This window comes from Hippopotamus amphibius, chromosome 5, assembly GCF_030028045.1.
Source record: "Hippopotamus amphibius kiboko isolate mHipAmp2 chromosome 5, mHipAmp2.hap2, whole genome shotgun sequence".
Taxonomy (NCBI): Eukaryota; Metazoa; Chordata; class Mammalia; order Artiodactyla; family Hippopotamidae; genus Hippopotamus; species Hippopotamus amphibius.
In genome coordinates, this window is record NC_080190.1 from 151567523 (window position 1) to 151589453 (window position 21931).

Consider the following 21931-nt stretch of genomic DNA (forward strand, 5'->3'; position numbering starts at 1 on the left):
TCAGTCAGACGCGACGGCTGAGACCGTTGGCATTTTGTGCCTCAGCTGCACGGTTTTCTCTCTGGTGCCACAGCCGCGCGGAGACATCCCTGAGACAAAGGGGGACGCCTTTTTGCCCGTCAGTGATGCTCAGTACCCCTCCCCCATTCTACGGCACCAGGGCTAAGAATGGGGTCAAACATGTCTATCCCCTTAGACTCACCTCTCGGGTGTATTCTCAGGAAATGGAAGAAGTTTGACCCGGACAACCTCTAAAAGGAGAGGCTCATTTTCTTTTGCAACAAGGCTTGGCCCCAAGACAAACTGGGAGACTAAGAACAATGGGCTCTTAACAGGACACTAAATTATAACACAACCCTCCAACTTAATCTCCATTGTCGGAAACTAGGAAAGGATTCTGAGGTTCCATACATCCAGGCCTTCATGGCCTTTGGTCAGAATCCCAGCCTGAGGGGCTCCTGTCGCACGTGTCTCTCCACCGCCGCTCTATCGCCTCGTCCTCCCCCTCCTCCTTCCCATCAGCTCCACTACCCTGCCCCTCTCCCCCTCTATCAGATATTTTAGATGACCCTTCCTGTCCCCGGTCGCACTCACCTCCTCAACCTTCTGCTCCCCGACCCCCACCCCCATACCCAGACGCAAATCACCGCTCCCCTCCCAACACTTGGACACGGACAGCCCAGCGCTCCACAGCAGGCTCCAATATGCTTCCCTTACAAAAGGTTGCTAATGGAGACCTAGGTACTATGAGAGTTCATGTCCCTTTCCCCATGTCTGATCTCTCTCATATCCAGGGTAATAAACTAGGCTCTTTTAGCCAGGACCCTTCCACTTTTATCAGGGAATTTCAAGCCTTACCATAGTTTTTGACCTAAGCTGGCAAGACATTCATATAGTCCTAACTACCTGCTGTACACATGAAGAAAAGACTAGGATCTAGGCCTTGGCTCAGGCCTGCAGACGAGGCACACGCAGGAAATCATAACGAAAACTGAACAGGGGCAGAAGCAGTCCCACAGGCAGACCCAGGGTGGAAATATCAAGCAAATGAAAACGGGCCAACAGGAGGGCTCCCTAGGAGAAATTACATGCTTACCTGTCTACTAGACGGTATGAGAAAGGCAATCATCAAACCTGTCAATTATAATAAACTCAGAGAAGTTCCACAAGAACCCTCTGAGAATCCGGCCCTTTTTCAGGCCCAATGAGCAGAGGCTATGAGGAAATACACCAGCCTTGACCCTGAGACCCCTGAAGGTCAGACTATACTTGCAGTTCACTTTAGAAGCCAGGCATCCCCTGACATGAGACAAAAATTACAAAAATTAGTACAGGGCTCACAAACCCCGTTCTCTGTCCTACTTGACACGGCCTTCAAGGTCTTTAACAACAGGGAGGCGGTTTCCAGGAATAGGTGAGAACTAAGAGAGGAAGAAAAACTAAAAAGACATGCTCAGTATATGGCCCTTGCCATTCCTCAGTCCCTCCCATGACAGGGAACCATGGGAATCCCTCCCTCTTCTCAGAGACTGTCGCTGACCTGCTACCAGTGCGGTCAGCAGGGGCGCACTGTCAGGAACGGCGGCACCCTGCCACCCGATACCCTATGCCCTTACGGTCGCCAAAAGGGCCACTGGAAAAGGAGCTGTCCCTCCTGCCCTCAAGGGGATAGGCCAACACCCAAATCATCCAGCACCTGGGGTACTTCGGGACCTGGCCCCCTGGGCCAAAATCAAGGCCAATTGCCCCTGGCGGTGGTACTGACTATCAGGAGCAGGAACCAGATTGTGCTTTAGAGCTGGGACTCCTAGATGTGGATGACCAAAGGTGCCCAGGGCTCTATCTACAGGCCCCTATGTTCCCCATAAGAACGGAGGGGCCCCGGGTAACCCTGGATGTGGCAGGGGCTACTATATCCTTTCTGATTGACACTGGGGCTGCTTATTCAGCCCTGACTTCCTACTCTGGTCCCACCCGCCATTCCTCGATCCTCCTAACAGGGATAGACGGACAACCCTCTTATGGCCGTCTCATACCTCCCTTACCTTGTTCTCTTGAAAATACATTATTCACACACTCCTTTCTAGTCCTCCTGACCTGCCCTACATCTCTGTTAGGCCGAGACCTTTTAACAAAACTCAAAGCTATTTTATCATTTACTCCAGTAAATGTGGCCTTAACAACCACCACGAAGCCTACTCTAACCACACATAACACCTGAATCAAGCATGGAACAGAAATCCTGGACCTATCAGAGGCCATAAAATCCCCTAAGGAAACAGCTATCACCACTGCAGGGCACACCAAAAAGACCCATCATATATAACTAAAGGAAATAATATGGCAGATAGAGAGGCCAAAAGGGCTGCCCAAAATGTCCTACAGGCCCCCTTGATCCCAAGTTTACAGTCTTCGACCCCATGGTACTCACCATAAGAACTTAAAGAGGGACAGAACTGTGAGTTCACTCTAACCCCTGAAGGGTGGCTATAAAGCCCAGACAGCAAAATTCTTCTACCAGAAGCCTCCCAATGGAAGATTCTGAACCACCTTCATCAGGCTACCCATTTAGGACCCAAATCCCTTTACAGACTCATAGGGACAATATTCACAGGAAAAGGAATCTTCTTCATCCTCCAATGTATATGTCAGGCCAACCCAGAGGAGGCTATAAAACCTCCCCTGCTATCCCATCTGATCCAAAGGTGGGAGAACCAGCCAGGAAAAGACTGGCAGATAGATTTCACCCATATGCCCCCTTGTAAAGTCTTCAAATAGCTCCCAGTCATGGTGGACACCTTCACAGGATGGGTAGAGGCCTTCCCTACTAAAACCAAGAGAGCATCTCGTGGAACATATTATACTCCGGTTCGGGCTACCACACTCTTTACAATCAGACAATGGCCCCGCCTTTATTTCAGGTATAACCCAAGGGGTCAGCAAGGCCCGCCAAATCAGTTATCTTCATTCAGCATGGTGTCCTCAGGTGTCAGGCAAGATGGAAACAGCCAATCAAACCCTCAAGAAATATCTGACTAAGTTAGCAATAGACACACACTGAACATGGGTTTCCCTTGTAACTGATGACATAACAAACCATCCCCATACTTACTATTTTGATTCTCCTTTCTGCAACATTTACTTTCCAAAACCTCCTAATGTCACCACCAATCGGACACAGACTAGCTATTTTGGGACTTCCATCTGCCCCAAACCATCCCCAAGTTGTCCATACCAGAGCCATAATTTTTGGTTCCAACCCTTTAATATTAAGCAAGAAGACTGCAAAAAACTCAAGACACCTGGGAACTATGACATAGGGTGGAACCCTATCCTTCCTTCTTTCAATTGGGCTTACAACTTCTCCCACCATCCCTCAAAGATTGCGTGCCTCTCTCCCTTAGCTGGGATGATTTTAGCTACCTCCTATGAGGGCACAGAACATTCCCGTACTCATCTGGGGAAACCCTACTTCAACATCACTTTAGACACCTGCTTGGACCCTACAAACCACACCTATTTCCCCTGTGGATCTAATGCATATTTATGTCTTCCGGCCAACTGGATGGGGGCTTGTACTCTTACATACACTATTCCTAACCTTACCCTTTTAAATGACAGTATCCCGCTTCCCTCGTACTCTCAATCATATAGACGGAAATGAGAAGCCCTCACTGTAATATCAGTCCTAGAGATGATCATTGGGATGGCAACAGGTTCAGCTATTTTTACTGCCCAACAGCTCTCTCTCGAATTCACGCAACAGATTACTAACCTAGCAGCTCAAATTAACACTCTACAAGAACAAATAAATTATTTAGCAGGAGTGGTTTTACAGAATAGGAAAGCTTTAGACGTACTAACAGCTAACCAAGGTGGGACCTGTGCTGTGTTAAAGGAGGAATGCTGCTTTTTTGTCAACCAATTGGGCAAAATTCAAACTAACCTTTGGGATATTATTAAAAGAGGTAGCGGGTTTTATACGAAAGGAGCCTCAGGGGGATTCAACTGGTGGGACTTCGAGACTAATATCTGGGCCCAGCTAGCCCCTTTCCTAGGTCCTGTAGCAGCCTTCATACTTCTACTGATCTTTGGGCCATGTATTTTTAACCTCCTTGTTAAGTTTGTCTCTTCTAGGGTACAACAAACAAACCTCCAAATGGTAATGCAATGAGAATATCAGCCAGACAAAACTTAGAGCTGCCATCATCTTCCATGGAGCCCCCACCTCTCCCTAGGTGTACCCTGACAGAGAGCAGGTAATGGGAACCCAGGACCCTATGATGCCCCTACTCAGCAGGAAGCAGCCAGAGAGGTTGTTGCCTCTTTCCCTTATGAAAAGGGTTCCTGGACACCTGAGAGGGAGCTAGGCAGATAGACAGACATGAGCGGGGTACCCACTAGGGCCAAAGTATTGGCCCCTTAAATAAAGAGAGGGGGTAATGTGGTGTGCTCCAAGGACAAAGAACAAGATAGACTCAAAAGGCCAATACTGCCGGAACAAAGAGCTACAGGACTCCTATCACTCTGTGCAATGCAGCAATTGCAATGTCCCAAACTTTCCCAAGCAGCATGTCATGTCCCTTGCCCACCCCATATAAGGAAAGACATTTGCCCCATTTTTCTCCCGCTCAGCACACTAAAAGTATACATTCTCTGCCCAGTCAGCAGATAACTAACTGCAGGTTCCCTGGCTATAAAAACAGGCAAGCAACCCATGCGCAGGGTCGGCTTTCCCTGGCTACCAGGAAGTCGGCCCACTGTTCTACACAGCGACCTTCTCACTAACAAACTCTATCTTCCCTGCATTCTGCCTTGTGTCTGGAAAGTCTTTTCCAGCCCGCGCTCAGACCACGACAGTTTATAATTTACGGGTTCTCAACCATTAGGGGAAATCTGACTTAGGAACTTGTACATCAAATATATGATATCTCTTTGGACACTACCATCACTTAGTCTAAAATATAAGATATTTGTCTTAAAGTTGCCTCAGGTATCAATTCACAGGTCTAAATGTTTAAGGTTTTTATAGAAAGTTTTCTTGGCCCCAGAGTTTGCAATTTTAAAGAGATGTGAGCAATTACATGCTTCTATCTCTATAATTTTCCAAAGAAGGAAACAGGACATCAGGATTGAGTGACTCACCCAGGGTCACACGGCTAGTTAGTCACAAAGTAAGTAAGTCTACAACACAAAGTCTCTTTTCCTCCCATCCACTACTCATTCCACTACATCACAAGGGAAGAGTAAAAGGAAAACATAAAATATAATTTTACTGGAAAATAAAATCCTGTCAAGCCTGAATCACAACCTCTGGTGATTCAGGCTTGAAAGGTGGAACATACCCACCTCCAAACCCAACTGTAACCTCAAAGTTCTGGGCACACTACTAAAGAATAATTCAGGTATATTTTGGAACCTTGAAAAATATTTAAATCATATGTGAATTTGACACAAGCTCTAAATTTTGATTTTTTTAAAATCCTACTGAGATATATGTTATAGCATAAAGTTTTGAGAGGCATATTAACTGGATAGTTAATCTGTAGACCACAGACTGATCATCTCAACAATCCACATTTTAAAAACCTCCAAATTTCTTTGAATCAGATATATAATTCAGGTGAAATAACGGATTTTCTTGAATTACCAAGAAAATTTTAGGTTGTAAATTCCTGACATTAAGAAGAATTAGATTAACCAAACAAGTGTATCTTCTAAAATATGGCCAACATTGCTTCAAATGTAGCATGCTTTGCAAAACAGACAGGCTTCTAAAAAGTTATAAGTAAATAAAAACATCTTCCTTTTTCCAGGTATCAGGGAAGAAATTTTAAAAGTCCCATACTGAGGTTTTGGTTTTTTTTATTAAAGCAAATGATTAATTTTAAGTAAAGCAAATAGCTCTCTCAAATGTAATATTTGTAGATTTTTAGATTCCCATATACAAGTCTGACCTAACTTGTGTATATAAATAACATCAGGGCACGTTTTCATAAATGTCATTGATGGGTTAAGAATGGCCTGAGATTCTGTATTTTTAGCCTAGAGTAGCCACAAACTCAATGTTAACTGAGAAAATATTCTTGACCCTTTTTAACACGTTATTAAGAAATAATAAAGACTATTCTAATCTGACATTCTGAAAATCCTATGAAAGAAAAACACTTTCTAATGGAATCAATGTGAATATTTCAAAAATAAATAAAAATAAAGATCATTAAAATCCATATTTTAAAGAGAAAAGTCAAGTTCTTCTCTCTTATGCTCCCTCAAAGCCCACACTATTACCCACCAGATCCAACACACATCCAAGGAAGACAAAAACTGTGTTGGGAAACTGTGGAGCATAGTAAAAACATCATCCATGGAGGCAATAGGAAAACAAGGTAAAAAAGAGAGATTTCTCCCCTAAAGAAGGTAAGCCTATCTGAGTTGACAGCTTTCCCTTAAGACATATGACTCAACTCTGCTTAAGAACATGGGTTGTACTCAGAAATAAATTTCTCTAGAAAATAAACTGTGCTGCATATGTAATATGAGGGAAGTGTATCACACCATTATCTGGCTATTGGACATTTGTCGTATTTCACATACATAAGAAATAGCTCTTAAAGATTATCATTTGCTTTTTCCTTAATTATCTGCATTCATCATTAAATAAATCAATTTAGTTTAATAGTTATCCTTAATTAAATATTTCTAGGATATTATTCTCCAAACATTCTTTATGAGTGAATTTATTTTGTATATTAAAAATGACCCATTTAGATGACAGTGACTTGGACAGGGACACCATTTGTTATCAGCCATGTATTTTCTCATTTAAATATTATACAGTGTATTTTGTCTTTTAGAAATATACCTGTATACCCTTAGTTTTTTCTGGTTAATCATGATGCTACAGATAGGTAAATTTCCAGGGCATGAAATGGTTCATCGCCTTCATAATTAATATGCCCAAATTAAGTCTTAGAAATTGAAAAGCTCTTTTTAAAAAGGCAAGTTAACATATAAAATTATGTGTGAGCTATCTGATCATCCTAACATGAGAGATGATACCACTCAATTTATCACATCACAAATGCCCTGTACTTACAAAAACAAAACGAAAGTAAGATTCTTTGCCTTCCTCCTAATCACTGATAACAACAAAAAATATGCCCTAAGATAAAGTATTGTGGATTTTTTCCAAAATGTCATAATCCCAATTCTATTTTACTTATAAATTATAGTTAATTATAAGCATTTATAAATGAGACTGTTACTCCGCCAAAATGAAGGAAATAGGTTCTTGGAACCTCACTGAAACTATCTGCATCTCCTTAAACTAGAAGCACAGCTACACGCGGCAGTATCCTGCTTGCCAAGCCTCCTTGAGTTTACTGGTGGACCATCCTATTAATCCCCGTCCTTGTCTATAAACACTTAATGAAAGTACACTAACAGAGTCAAAGGGAAGGGAGTATAAATGAATATGACAATGGAAACAATATTTACTTTTTTGGTGGGAGCAAATAACAAAACACACAGAAATCCAAGATAAAAATATTTTCCTGGATTTTAGGTAATTAACACTTCTATTAAATCCACCCATCAGACTGGACTTTGCCAGAAAAGTACTAAATTCACATCAGAGCTGTGTCGCTCACGGCTGACACACTTGAATCATTCTGCATCTGTGCTCCTGAAACTTGGGCCACCTTCTATATACTCTTCACTTCCAACATCTAAGAACACTCAACAATAGGGTTCTTTTTGGGCCCTGTTATCTTCTGACTCATGCTGTCTGTGAAAAAAAGGAAGCCAAGCAAAAGATAGTTATACAGGAAATAATTAACAGATACCCGTGCTGAAGGATACCATTTCACAGCAACTACAAACTTACAGCCCAATTCACTAAAAGATACATCTGCTTCCCCTCCCTTAGAAACCTGGGCCAGCAGAACTATGCCAGACTTCACAAAAAGCCTAGGTTACAAAAAAAGAACAAAGAATGTGCTTTTAAAAAAAAACACTTGAATCAGGGGAGCTGACTTAAAAGAAAGAAATTAGAATAACAGAAAATCCCATTGGTCAAACATATATCTATCAACTTGATTTTAGTAGTGATCTATTGTCAAATATGGTATACCAATGTAAAAGATGAATAACCGATAAAGGGGGAAAAAGCTACCTAGATTTTATTTAATAAAATCAATTAAAATGGTCATGTTCACTACTAAATATAACTAAGTGGATGGATGATTGTTATTTTTAAAATAAACCTATTATATATTTGAATTTAAATCATACCCTTTTCTAACAGGTAACAAGAGAAATGCATCTCTATAGGACAGAAGCATAGAGATGTACAAGGATTGTTACTCTATGAATAGAGTAAATAGTTTTTAATATTTTATTCTTAGGCACAATAAATATCAACAGCTACCTAAAGAGAAACTTTACCAACATGGCCTAGAAACTACTATTTCATAGCTAATGATTAGGGAGGTGTATACTTCCCATTTTTCCTGGTATAGATCTTTCTCTTTGGTATTTGATATATGCAAATGTAAAAAATTCAAATGGGGTCAGGAAAATCGTTGGGTACATAAACACTATGTTAAGACAATAGTACCTAGATGATAGCTGCTTTTATTTTCATTAAACATGAAGCAAAAACAATAAATACCAGACTTTTCACTTGAGATCATCCTTAGTTAAAAAGAGTTCCTGAGATCTCCTGTCAATGGTTGTAAAGGCATTCAACAATGTCGCTTGTTTAAACGTCTGTTTGGCTGCCAATGGACTGTCCCCAAAAGAACATTTTTGCATCTCAATAGACTGTCCGGTATCAACAATCTTTAAACTATAAATTTAACGCCGCTGAAGAAAGAAGGAAATAACATCTGCTTTGTACTGTCCTAGTATCACATTTACAAAATGAACAAATAATCATACTACTTTGCACTTATCTAGAACCCTGCATCTGACAATCTCAAATGGCCTGACAAACATTAATTAACTAAGCTGTGCAACACTCCTGGGAGGATGGCTGGCATCGTGATCCTCTCTAGGAGACAGATGAACGGGATTCTGGAAGGCCCTTTCTTTGAGCCAATGGCTCAACTTGGATCTCAACTCCCAGAACTTGAAACTCAACTCCACAGACCATGGCCAAACATCTCTGCCAAAACCAAGCGGTGCAAAATGTACATGTTAAAACGGACAAACCCCTAAATAAACTTACACTGCAAACTGAAATCAATCGCAGAGAGATTTATTTTTCCTCTAGGTGCATGTGGAAAGTGGACTGATAAGTAGGGCATTTGAACTGATGGAAGAATTAGAGCTTATGAGTTATCTGACTGTGACATTCTGTTCTGCCATGACATGGAGAAGTTTACCACATAAAGTATAGATTTGCCAACTAAACAATTATACTTCTGCGTTTCATTAAAAAACAAAAAAATGCATTTGATATTGGCAAAATCTTTGTGAAATTCAATAACAGGTGTTGGGTTCCTTTTAATGTGGTTATCAGTTAAAGCTTTCTGTGTTATAAAATCCAATTAAAACATTAATTACAAGAATGAAACCTAGAATTTCTCAACCAGGAAATAATAAAACAAATACAGTTACATCTGCACAAAACGCTACCAAATAAATACTTTTGTTAAAATAAAAATTATACAAGAAGCTGATCAGAAAAGAGCACCTGACTATACTGAGTTCTGACTATCCTAAACTGTTTAGTTTAAGATAAGAAAGGAACATCTGTCTGAATATACAAAACCAATTAACTTTTGCTTTTAGCAAGGAAGTATTAAAGATGTTAACCTCTTCACGGAGCCAAATTTAAATGCTGCATTTTCAAAACATTTTCAGGAGCTTATTCATGTTTCATAAGATCTACTCTAGAAGTTATAAAAGAGGAACAATTAAAGTTTACATATAAATTTGGACTATTTCTAGCAAAGTGTCTAAAGGGGCTTCTATTTCCTTCTATTCATAAAAAGAAGAAAAAATGATTTTATAGAAATACTGTTAATGCACACAAAACCCCTAATTTTCATAAATCCATTTACAAGATGAAGCTTATGTTAATGTGTCCCCTGCCATACTCAAAGCCCAACCATCAACACAGGTCACATACACAATTTAGCATTTTTTTATAACAAGATCAATTCCATACTAGTAACAAGGGAAATCTGAAGACATTCACCAAATGAAAATATACATAAATGAGCTGCCACTGGATACAAAACTAAAAGCCAAACACTGACCTATGGAAAAAAAAAAAAAGGAAAAGAAAAAAGAAGTGAAGAAAACTAATGAATATTTTGAAACTTGAGCTCTTCTCTGTGATTCTTATATTTCCTTCCTCACTTTAAGTGCAGCAAAATTTAATAACTAAAACCAGTGAGAAACATGTATCAGAGAGACTAATATTCTGAAAGCAATATTATAATAATGTGCTTTGTGTCATGACCCTAACTCCATTCAGCATACTCTTTAAAAATGTTTCCATTAGTTAGCAGTGTAGTGTTAAACTATTTTAAATTAACATTTTCTGTTGGACACATTTTCCACACTTAATTCTCGATATCACTCTGCACAGTAGTCAAAGATGACAGTCAAGTTTTTACTTTTAGTATTAGAAACTGCATGTATAAACGTATTTTTAAGGATGTTTGCTCTATTAATGCTATATTGGACGCTCTAATTAAAAAATTGCTTTTCAAACCAGTTTCCATTTCTTAAATTGCTTACTATTTTGAAACAAATATGCCAAACAGCAAATTAATTTCAAGTTCCATTCTACTATTTAAACTCTAACATGAATATTACATTCCGTGATATATATTTACACAGACCACTGCTGTTACAGTTAAAACATGTAAACCATATTTGCATGTTTCGATTGTGTATTTATAAATTTTTATGGGACACTTTTGTTATCAAGTAGACCTCTACAATTACAAAATTAAAGTACTTTGGTTTTGCCTTAGTAAATATGATGGCAATATTCCTTTGGGTTTCCCCTGACTGATGGCAGCAGAAGAAACTAAGAAGTATGTATTTGCCATGATAAATTAGTAATACCAATTTCTACCACCAAAGTAGAATTCATGTCAAAATCACAATGAGAATGGGCTCTTAATTCTCTCAAGTACCTTAAAAAACTTATCAGCAAGATATGTGCACCTTAAAACTTCTAAATTCAATTAATATACTAAATATTTCACAAAAAATCAAATCAGCTACACCTCCTATCTCAAATGTCCAATAAAACAGGTGATTTGCAAAAAAGCACTATTCAAATGCAATGAAAATGTAAATGTTAATGATTCAAATTTTACTAAAATCACAGAAGAATGATCCAAGACACTTTAAAATACTTCATGTATGTATATATATATACACTTTTTTATCAGCTCTCAAAATTTAGTAGGTTATGGCCTTTAAGTATCACAAATCCTACAGTTAGAAATCTGATAGTCATTGTAGAACATAGTTAAGCAGCATCTTGCTGAAGATTTCCTAGTTCAGCAGCTAATGTGGAGGAACTGAAAAGACAGTTGAAATGATGCAACAAAAAGTTGAAGTCCGGGAATTAAGGAAGTGGAGGAATTGAGAAAAACAATATTTTTTTAAGAAAAGTATTATCATCCTCAGGCTGCTTAAAGACTAGAACTACCCTGCTCAGGTTTTAGACTACACTACTTCACAAATTACTGCTTATTCCAAATTCTGAGTGTATTCAAATGGTGGCAGAAAGGTAACGTTCCAGAAACAGTCTAAAAAGAGCCACACAATTTGGTATCAAATGAAGATGTCACGGATGAAAACAATTTTAAGTGGAAAAAAAACAACAGTGGGGAGCTCTAGTGATACGGATGTAAGGCAATCAATTCCACCACGCTCTCAAGATGTAACATGAAATTTAAAAATCAGAGGACACGTCACTCCTGCCTTACAACCAAAAACCATAAGCGCTACTTGAGACCAGAAGAGTCCCGCAATGCTAAGAAAATGATAAGCATTTGCAATGATAAAAATGCATAACATATAAAAGAAGCTCCCTAACTTGAACACCCGCTTGAAAACCACAGGAACTATTTCTCTTCTTTCAAAGTTAATTATGATAAACTTGCTCCTTTCCGGCAGGAAGGATTCTTTGTTTCTCAGTGTACAGGGAGGCATCTCCTGTTCTGCACTCAAGCCCTTCTCTTAGCTCCAGGGCATGACTGCAGATGGGAAAGGTAACAGCTTTTATAATTAACTGCGCTCCTCTAAGGGGCGTTTCTCAACTCCACTAGAGAAAACCAGAGAAGCACAGATAGGCTTCAGAGAATCTGCACCAAATGAAAGCAGCGTAGCCTAGCTGACACTGGAAAGTGTAATTTTTCTCCCCAGAATACATCCAGAGAGAACTCAGTGGTCTCTAACCTCCAGGTCAAAGCACTGGGCTGCCTGAATTGTATTTCCTAACCATCTCTTTTGTAAAGGTTAGCTGGTTTCTGAATCTACCTTCCATGCAGCAACAAAGCTTTGAAATCATCTGGAAAGCTCAAAACTTTCTCAGAGTCAAGGTGAGATGTTGAAGTGGTGGTGCCTTAGGCAAAAAGCAAGCATCACTCAACTGGGAGCACCTGAATTTTCAAAATCTAAGATATGTCTTGACAATGCACAGTCGACACAGCATGAAGAGAGTAAGCAAGGATCTTATCTTACAGAGCTTTTGTTTTGTTTTTTCCACACAGGACTGCGTCTTTCTCCCTACAAGAGTCCGATAATATAAAACTCATGGTTCCCTTCTTAGGATGCTCTTCACACCATTCGCACTTAAGTCTATCTCATTTATTCCCGCCTCTTGGCAATAAAACAAGCATTGTCATTTGTACATAATTACCCTGTGAGTTTTAAAAACACTACATTTCTGTATTAACATCTCACCGAGGGCTCTGCATTCTTAGCGATTTAAATCTCTGCTAATTTCCTTATTAACCATAGACTGTGTCACACCACCTTAAAATTTAAAAGTCATTTCGTTAGTTTCATGTAACAGATGTGCATCCTTCTGGGATTCTGAGTCTCCTTCTCCAAAAGCGGCCTCATCATTTTGCATAATCACCAGGAATGATTAACAAACATTCGATTGGAGCTGAGAGCAGTGACAAACAAGTGACTTCTACCCACTCGATTAAGTATGTGTAGAGTACACACAAACGCACGTGAGCTGCTTTCTACCACTTCGGTCTTATTAAGTGTAAATCCCCAGACTGATACACATCATTTAGTTACACTTGGTAAGTCATGATACTGACTCTAGAGGAGGTGTGTTCCCCCCGTTTTCCCTTCAAGATATAAGGATTATTTAAAAAAATTAAACCTTCCTACCCGTAACAGTGACTGGGATTCATCCTTGGACTTGTTTTCTCCGGATGCAGGATACTGCTGGGTGAGGGCGCCGGCCTTCTCTCCGCTCGCGGGCACCCCCTGCAGGAAGCCCTTGGTCTCCACAGCCAAGCCATAAATAGGGCGCGCCAGGTGGGCAGCCTCTACATTGGGGCTATCCCTTAGAGTCTTTGTCTGCTCTTGGGGGCCGGACACAGGGGTCAGAAGCCCCAGGCTTGCTTGGGTATAGGATGGACTGCCCCGTAGGATGTCCGCCCCTCTCCAAGTCACGTTGCGAAGGTCATCACTTGAACTCTCAGCCCAAGCTTTCTCTTTCAGCCCGTCCTTATCTTCTAGCTTCTCCCTCTTCACCACACTCTCAGCAACGGGCTCTCCCATTTTAGAGTCTGGATTGAGCAGACTGTAGACCTTGAGGTCAATCTTGGGCTCCTCCTTGATGGTGGATACGGCATGCCCGTCCTCTTCACCGTTGGCTGTAGTGCTGTCCTGTTCCTGGCAGTGAACAGTGTTGAAGTGCTCCAGTAGTGACTGAGTCTCGGCAGCTGTAAAACTGCATTGACGGCATTTGTAGCAGCTGTGTGCTCTCCTGCAGAAAAAGAAAACCGTCACTCGAAATCTAGCATTCGAAAGGGCTTAAGAAAATAGTCTTCAAGCACCTGAATTTTATCTCCTGTAATGTAATAGGGAGAACGAAACACAATATTCTCAACACCCAGAAACTGGCATGTAATTAACTGGAAAGGAATGCAATATTCCCGTTTGCTATATTAGCAATAGCAGGTATATGCACACACAGACACACTTATGTGCACACACTCCAGCCAAGTCACATTTAAAACTGGTTGATTTGCTTTATTATGGAAGGACTTGCTCTGTTCATTTTACCGTGACTGGGTAATCATCAATTCCATATTATTTAATAGACATTCATAAATTTTTACGCCTGATTTCATCAATGGACTTTTCTCTTTCTGCTTATTTAAACTAAACTGAGATTTTTTCACTATAAATATACATACATTTCTAGTGCTGAATGCTCTATAGAGCTTTTACATATATTAAAATTCTACCTGATTACAATGTTATTTTCTATCAAAAAATTTAAATTTGTTTAATCAATGAAATATAGTTGAGCTACATAATCTAGTAAATAAGATATATCAGAAGCTCAAGATGTGTTTTTAAGACAAAATCTTGTAAGGACTTAGAAACATTCAACAAATTGAGTGTCTACTGGGTGCCAAGCAGCATGAGAGGTGCTGTACAGACATATTCATTAAAAGAATGTATGTGAATGTGTTTTCTTTTTATCAGGCATAAAACAAGAAGACCTTATTGTTGGATTTCATAGCATCTCCTGCTGTTAAAGACAGAACAGTAACTGTTAAATGAAGACAAATGTTTGATTAACAAAGAAAAACAGAGGCACTGTACCCTAAAAAGCATACCAGAAAGGTACACAAACAAGGCATACATTCTTTAACTGTAAAAACCTTGTATGGCTCTCTAATTCAATAACCACGTGCAACGCTACTCCACTGATATAATGTGTTAGGAGTTACAACTTAAAGTAACAAAATAAGTTTTGAGAGCAATTACTTAAAGCTACTGCAAAATAGGTATGCCCATATGTAATCTGTAGATAATCACCACAATATTACTTCACCAGGCACTGGGTACACATTGGATACAAGGCACGTAGTCCTTGTCCACCTGGTGTTTAGCGTCTAGTCAGGAATGACAAGCTGCACGTTAGACTATAAATAAATATGTAAGGACAAAGTGTCATATGTGCTAAGAATGAAATGGATGGGATGGGAAGGGGGTGGAAGGGCTGCTTAAGGTCCTCTGGAAGGCCTTTAAGAGGGCGATATATCAAAGCAAAGGATGAAAAGGAGCTATCCTTGTTGGAGAAGGAGGAAGCGGAAAGGGCAGTACATTCCAGTGAGTCTGAGATACTGAAAGAGGCCACTGATGCTTGAGAGGAATAAATAAGAGGAAGCATAATAATCAACAAGCTGGAGGATTATCTAGACCTTTGTGGACCATGGCGAGGAGGCAGATATTTCCAAAGGGAAAGGGAAGCAACTGCAAGGTTACAACCAGAGAGGAGTAGCACAGTTATATGTGCGCTTTAATCATTCTGGGACTATAATGGTTTCTGTATTGGACAACTTCATTCTGAAACCTGTCTGATGGCTGAAAATCCAAAAGAACATTCCTATTTTATGGAAGCAAAATTCAAAAGTATTAAGACGTGTAACAAAATCTCAGCCAATATTTGTTGAGAGTACTTAATTTGGTATGTGATTATCTTCTTATCATTAACAGCTTACATTTGGTTGAATAAATATGGATATTTAACTTTCAATTTTTACAGGAGGTTATTTTCAATCCTTTCTCCTCTTTTTCTTCATGAAGTAGTAAAGATAAAACAAGAGGAAACACAATAAATGATAAATAATTTGATGATGAATTGACCATAAAAATACAATATTAAAATGCATTTTTCTCAAGTGACAGAAGCCTAACTCTTAAGGAGAGAATATACAGCATGACAAGTAGGAAACTTGCCACCAAAGTTGAGGCTAGAAAACGCAAAACAGAATTAAGGTCACAGAGGACAACAGACAAGACTCAAAATCTAGCACCTAGAGCCTCTGGGAACCTCATTCAGTGAACCTTCCTACCTTCCTACCATAACTACTTGAGTATGATCCAATGGAAAACAAACTCCTAAATTCAAAATTGTACCCCCAAATTGTTAGCTTTATGAAGCTCGATCAGACAGATAAAAATGCATTTATCAGAACAGTTAAAGGTCAAATCATACCCAGGAAATACCCTACTGAAGATATACCACATAATCTATATTCAGTCATGAAAATTAAACATAAACAAACAACCTTCAAGAAGCACATTCACAAGCTCTGATTCACCTTCACCCCAAGTCACTTCTAATGAATTCACTACCCCCTGTGGCAGTGAGTTTACGGTCTCCCTGACATGGTGGTATCTCTGCTTGAAAACTGTGAAGGGATCCCTGCCTATAAATTAAGATTATAAATGGCCACTGCTACTTCTACCAAAGTACAAAAAAATTCCGAAGGACAAACAGTCCCAAGAATTACAGTGACATTATTTCAAGAAATAAAGACAAGTAATTCTAGGGCAACAAGAAGAAAGTTTCAACATATAAGAAAAGAAGTACAAGACTCTAGAGTACCACACGACAAAATTATTTTAAAACAGCAGATTCACAGTTCTTACTGGAGGAGCAATTTAGTTCACTTAAAAGTTAGACTCTAGAACCAGAATGCCTAAGTTTCAAGTGTGGCTCTGTGTTTTACTATATATGTGACTTTGGATAATTTACTGAACCAGCCTCAATTTCCTTACCTGCAAAATGAAAATAGTGCATCTAGTATGAGTTAACCAACATAAATACTAAAATTAAATAAAGCCCCCCTTCTGTGTGAATCTGCATTCTGTACTCTATTCAAAGGAGCTGAAACTTACCAACTGGCATTTTGGTATCATTCTTTTCCATTCCCCCATGTACCTTAAGCATAACACATATCTTTCTTAAAACCACGTTTATTTCCTAGAAGACCCTTTGTTTTAAGACATTACCAAGTAGAATATATTTTATGCCTTTTCTGCTTCACCTCGTAGTGTTCTGTGTCCTGAAAGATGGAGCAGGTTAGCAGTTGTCAAGCCTTACTCTTTTTTCAATAATAGTAGCCAGACCCATACTCTTAAAATTCTGAATAACAAAGACAGAAAGGGCATTACCTGTGTAATATTATTAAAGTCTTCAGAGGTAGGGATGCTTTGTAAGTACATTCAGTAAGGTGGTTTAGAACCATAATACATCTAGTAATATATCTCAGTAATTAAGATTATGTGCCTTCAATATCTACTTACTCTGCAATCTAGAAATGTCCTTGAGCCAACCTATTCCTTCACCAAATAAAGATGAACACATCCAACCTTTACCCAGTATTTGACTATGTCCTCCTAAATATACAGAGACTTCTGGGTGTGTCCTGTCTAGGCAATGAATTCATCACAGCGTATCACTCTGACACAAGGTGTCTGGGGCTTCTAGGTTTTCTGCTTTCAAGTTCCTGTCCCAACGGACAACTCCCTGACTCCTTATGGGTCTCAGCAAGAGCTGTTCTGATCTGCCCACCGAGAAGGTCTTATTCTGACTGATCAAGACAAAATCTCCCATGATACAAGTGCTGGAGGACTGTCCGAATGCAGAGGACGGCGAGGATGGGTGTAGAGCAGAAAGGAGACAGAAACTGCAGAGGTAAGTTTTTGGTGAGAACCGGGTTTTATGTTGAAAAGAAAAACACATATTAACAGGAAGGATATTAAAACAAGGTGGCAATAACAAGCTCAACACACACACCTTCTCTTTTGAAGACTTCAAAGCACTCGCACATATGTGATCTCATATTCCGCTGAGGTATAAAGCCCATTTTACAGATAAGTATAATGAAGAAATGGTGTCTTGTCCATTTAGTCTACATCAAGAAAAGAATACAGGGCTTCTACCTTCTAGACTGATGTTCTATTTTTTCCATCCTCGGTTGCTTAATTTTTTTAATATAAAAATGTTTTAATATAAAAATAAATGAAATTACTGACAATATCAACAATGAAAACATGCAGGATAAAAACTGAAAAGATGAGGGGAAGGGAAAGGTCTTTTAACTGACAGAAGTGAGACTACAACAATGGTTTGCAAATTGGGCTGCGTGTAGTGCTGCAACTGAAGGAATTTCTTAGCAATACAGATTCCAGGGCCTCTTGGTTGCCCTATTGAAATCCGAGTTTCCTGGGCATAACCTGAGAATCTGAATTTTTAGCAAGGTCTTCAGGGGACACCCATGCAGGGACCAGTCATAAACTACATTAGTAGGTATACCCTGGTTCAAAACAACTGAATGAACAAACTCAAGACATCTTCTACTCCCTGTGACTCTAATAAAACACAGGTAATACCCTTAATCTCTTTGTTATTCAGAATCATAAGATTCTGGGTGTGACTCCTATTAATGAAAAGCGAGTACAGCTTAACAATTAAGCAGTAAACTGCTAAACTGCTCCATCTTCCAGGCCATTGAACACCACTAGGTGAAGCAGAAAAGGCAATTTGCTGCATAATATACTAGAGTACTGAAGGATTTCTTTCTCTGTATAATATTCATCAAATAAATGATAGGAAATATATTAAAAAGACAACATTACTGTACTTTCAAAAGCTGAGAGCAACATGAACTTTTCAATCACCTATGCTAACATCTAGAGTGCTGCTTCTTAAACCCTAACATGAATCACCTGGGAATCTTTTTAAAATTCAGATTCTGAATCTGGAAGTCTGGAGTGGTACCCAATAGTCTCTATGTCTTACCAAATCCCAGATGATGCTGATGCTGTTGGTTCCCAGACCATACCATAAATAGCAAGAGTCACGAAGCCATGGCCAGAAATACGTCAAAATGAGTATTAGATTGGAATGAACTCTCAGTATATATACTCAGTACTTGATAGAACATTCCCAAATGAATTCTTTATGATGAGCAACATTGTTTTGCCTCTTAAAGCACATACTCCCACCTCTGAGAGTCAACCCTAACAGCTTTATAAGCTAAAACTATAAACATGACATTGTCAAGCATAGTCCCCAAACAGTAATTCATCTTCTTTATTTCACTGCTTGGGGATCCTCTTTCAGTATTCTTTAGTGCTAGGCCATTTATATATATTATCCTACAACAATCACACAAAGTAACGATTTCCATCCCTGCTCTGTAAAATAAGAATGTAAAGTACAGATAAGTCAATTCATATATGGAGGGCATGATGCAGGATTTTAGCTCGTGTCCACAGTTACTCTTACATGTATGCTGTTTGGTAGCTGGTGCAATGTTACTAGCTTGTTCAGGAATTAGTTCCTGAAAGATTTGGGTATATTCTCTGACTTGTGTCACTCTCTCAATAATAACTGAAAAGACCTTTAACATAATGCCATGTCCCCCCAAAATAAAAAAGATTTTTTAACGCCTAGTATAAGCAACATTACTGAAGGATAAAAGTTTAGTTAGTGATAAACAGATTAGTTTGGACTCTGCTCTAACCTACTGAAGGCATTTCATTTTATCAACATTAATATCAAAACCTCAAAATGTTCATGGAATTTTCTCTTCATTTCTCAAGACCCACTTAACTACCTTCTCATCCATAAAGGCTTCCCAAATGACTCAACCCAAGAGTAAACCTACCATCCTCTGAGCTACTCTGAAATTCTGTCTTCCTCTGAGGACTTTTTTCCATATTGCATTTTATTAAAATGGCCTTTGATTTAAGTGATGGCATAAAAAGATTTATTTCATCACTTAAAAAGCTCTCATTTACCAAATAACCATGTGGGTCTTACTTTATGTTATATTGTAATTGCCTGAAAATCAAGATCAAAGCCCACACATCTCTGTATCCCTTCCACTCCCACCCAGGACATCCAGACAGTCAGTAAATATCTAGTTAATAACCAAAGGAATGAACCACTACAGCTCTGGGAACGCCAGACTTAATATGTAGAGTCATAAAGCAGCAGAGAAATATTAAGAAATAGATATTTTGCAGATGGTATATTTTGAGTGGTCCTCTGAATAAACTCTTCATTATTTAAAAACTCCTAGAACTTTGTAGCTACATGAAGCCAAACTAATGTAAAAGACACTGCAAATGTATTTGCATTAATTTAAATTCTGTATCCTGCTGCCAACCAGATAGCAAACATTCTCGTCCTGCTAGCTGAGGAAAAAAAGATGCCATTCTCTAGGTCTCCCTACCATTATTCTTGCCAGATAAAAACATGGGATGCCCAGTTAAATGTGAATTTCTGATAATAAACAAATAATAGTCTAGTGTAAGTATGTCCCATGCAATGTTTGGGATATACTTATATAAAATCTCAATTTGTCCAATGTTATACTTCAGACAACAAACACAATCAACTTTGATTGTGTTTTGCCTCCAGAGAAAAACTACATCAAGCTGAATGAAAAAAACAAATTGTACTTAATTCAAGTGACATAAAATTTCTTTGAGAAAAGATGTTTTATTCTTTATTCTACTTGACAGAATTTTCATGTGCTATAAAAAAGCATTTATTTCAGATCCATTCATATTTCAATGCCTTTTATCCTAGCAGTAGCATTTTATTCATTAGTAGAGATTAAATATTATTTTCATAATTCATAAAGAACCGAGGTTTTCTAGATTCTAGAAAAAAATCAGCTAAAAGATGCTAGTCTTTTGTTCTATTCTGATAATATTTCTATATTTCGATTTCATAACAAACAGCTCATAGTATTTGTGGAGTCAGCTCTAAGTAATGCTTTTTCTCTTTTAAATTTTAACTTCTGAAGACTTATGCCATCACTTAAAAAGCTCTCCTTTACTGAATAACTGTATTTCACTTTCAGTAGTTTTAACCACAGTTTTTCCTCTTCAATGACTAAATGGACATCAAAGTAAATGAATAAATTATAAATACTAATCAATTAAGACTTCAAAGGTATTTTTTGGTAATCATGCAAACAAATACCTACAGATAAATTGTCACAAAAAAGGAGTAAATGAAATGATTTAATTTAAATATAGTTCAGTATATGTGACAACTAATACAATGTCATTTTTTGTGTCATAAGAGTCTACAGGTGTGGCACTGGAGGTTACTGACACTGTTGAATGTTGGAATGAAAAGCATGTGAAAAGAGTATTTAAGGGACAAAAACAAAAAAAGAATTACAGATGTGTAGGTGGATAACCAGATCAATCAAATTTTCAACTTTTAAAAGTTGAAAATTTAATATTCAGCCTTAGTCAAGTGTGAAGGAGTAGTCTATGAAATATAATCTAAGGAAAGCTGAAATTCTGAATAAGACTCCATTCAATCCACTCATCTTGTATTTTTAAATTGAAATAATCTCACGAGTATTTAGTCATTTGGAGTAACTGGGTGTTTTTTTAGAAGGGTGTGGGGTGATTTTACCTTCACATGGTAGAAGAAAACACAACAAATGTCATATCTGAAAAATCTCAATTTATGATTCACTTTCAAAAAGAAGATATCCCTACCAAACATTCAAAACAGAAAGGTAAATCTTCCCATGAAATAGAAAGTAAACAAGAAATGGGAAATAAAATATATATAACATGAAATGAAACGTAAATCATGGCTAAAATTTATCTTATTCCAAGACTCGATAACTGTTCTTGTATAAAGTCTTCAGGACTATTAAATCTGAAATTTCTAATAAATAAAGTGTTGAAATAAAGGTAGTATAATTGGGTTATTTTCTTGATGGACTATAATACCCTGGGTAACTTTTTGTCTCCCATGAGAATTTTCAACTTGAACTATGATGTCCATTTCAAGGTTTTACTGGCAAATGATTTATTAGGTATTGTTTAAAAGAACATGACACATAAAATACACAAATCTAGA

The 21931-nt window shown here is 38.4% G+C and overlaps 1 protein-coding gene across 8 annotated transcripts in view; it reads right to left on the reverse strand.

Annotated features, from left to right (window-relative positions):
- The window catches only part of TRPS1 (transcriptional repressor GATA binding 1), a 250933-nt gene that overhangs the window by 156812 nt on the left and 72190 nt on the right, over nt 1–21931 (reverse strand). For all 8 annotated transcript variants that reach the window (XR_009053706.1, XM_057734836.1, XM_057734831.1 and 5 more), the window contains one exon: nt 13387–13990. Coding sequence is in view for 7 of the 8 variants with exons in the window: in XM_057734836.1 (XP_057590819.1) it covers nt 13387–13990 (604 nt within the window). In the remaining variant the exon portion in view is untranslated. The remainder of the gene's footprint in view (nt 1–13386; nt 13991–21931) is intronic.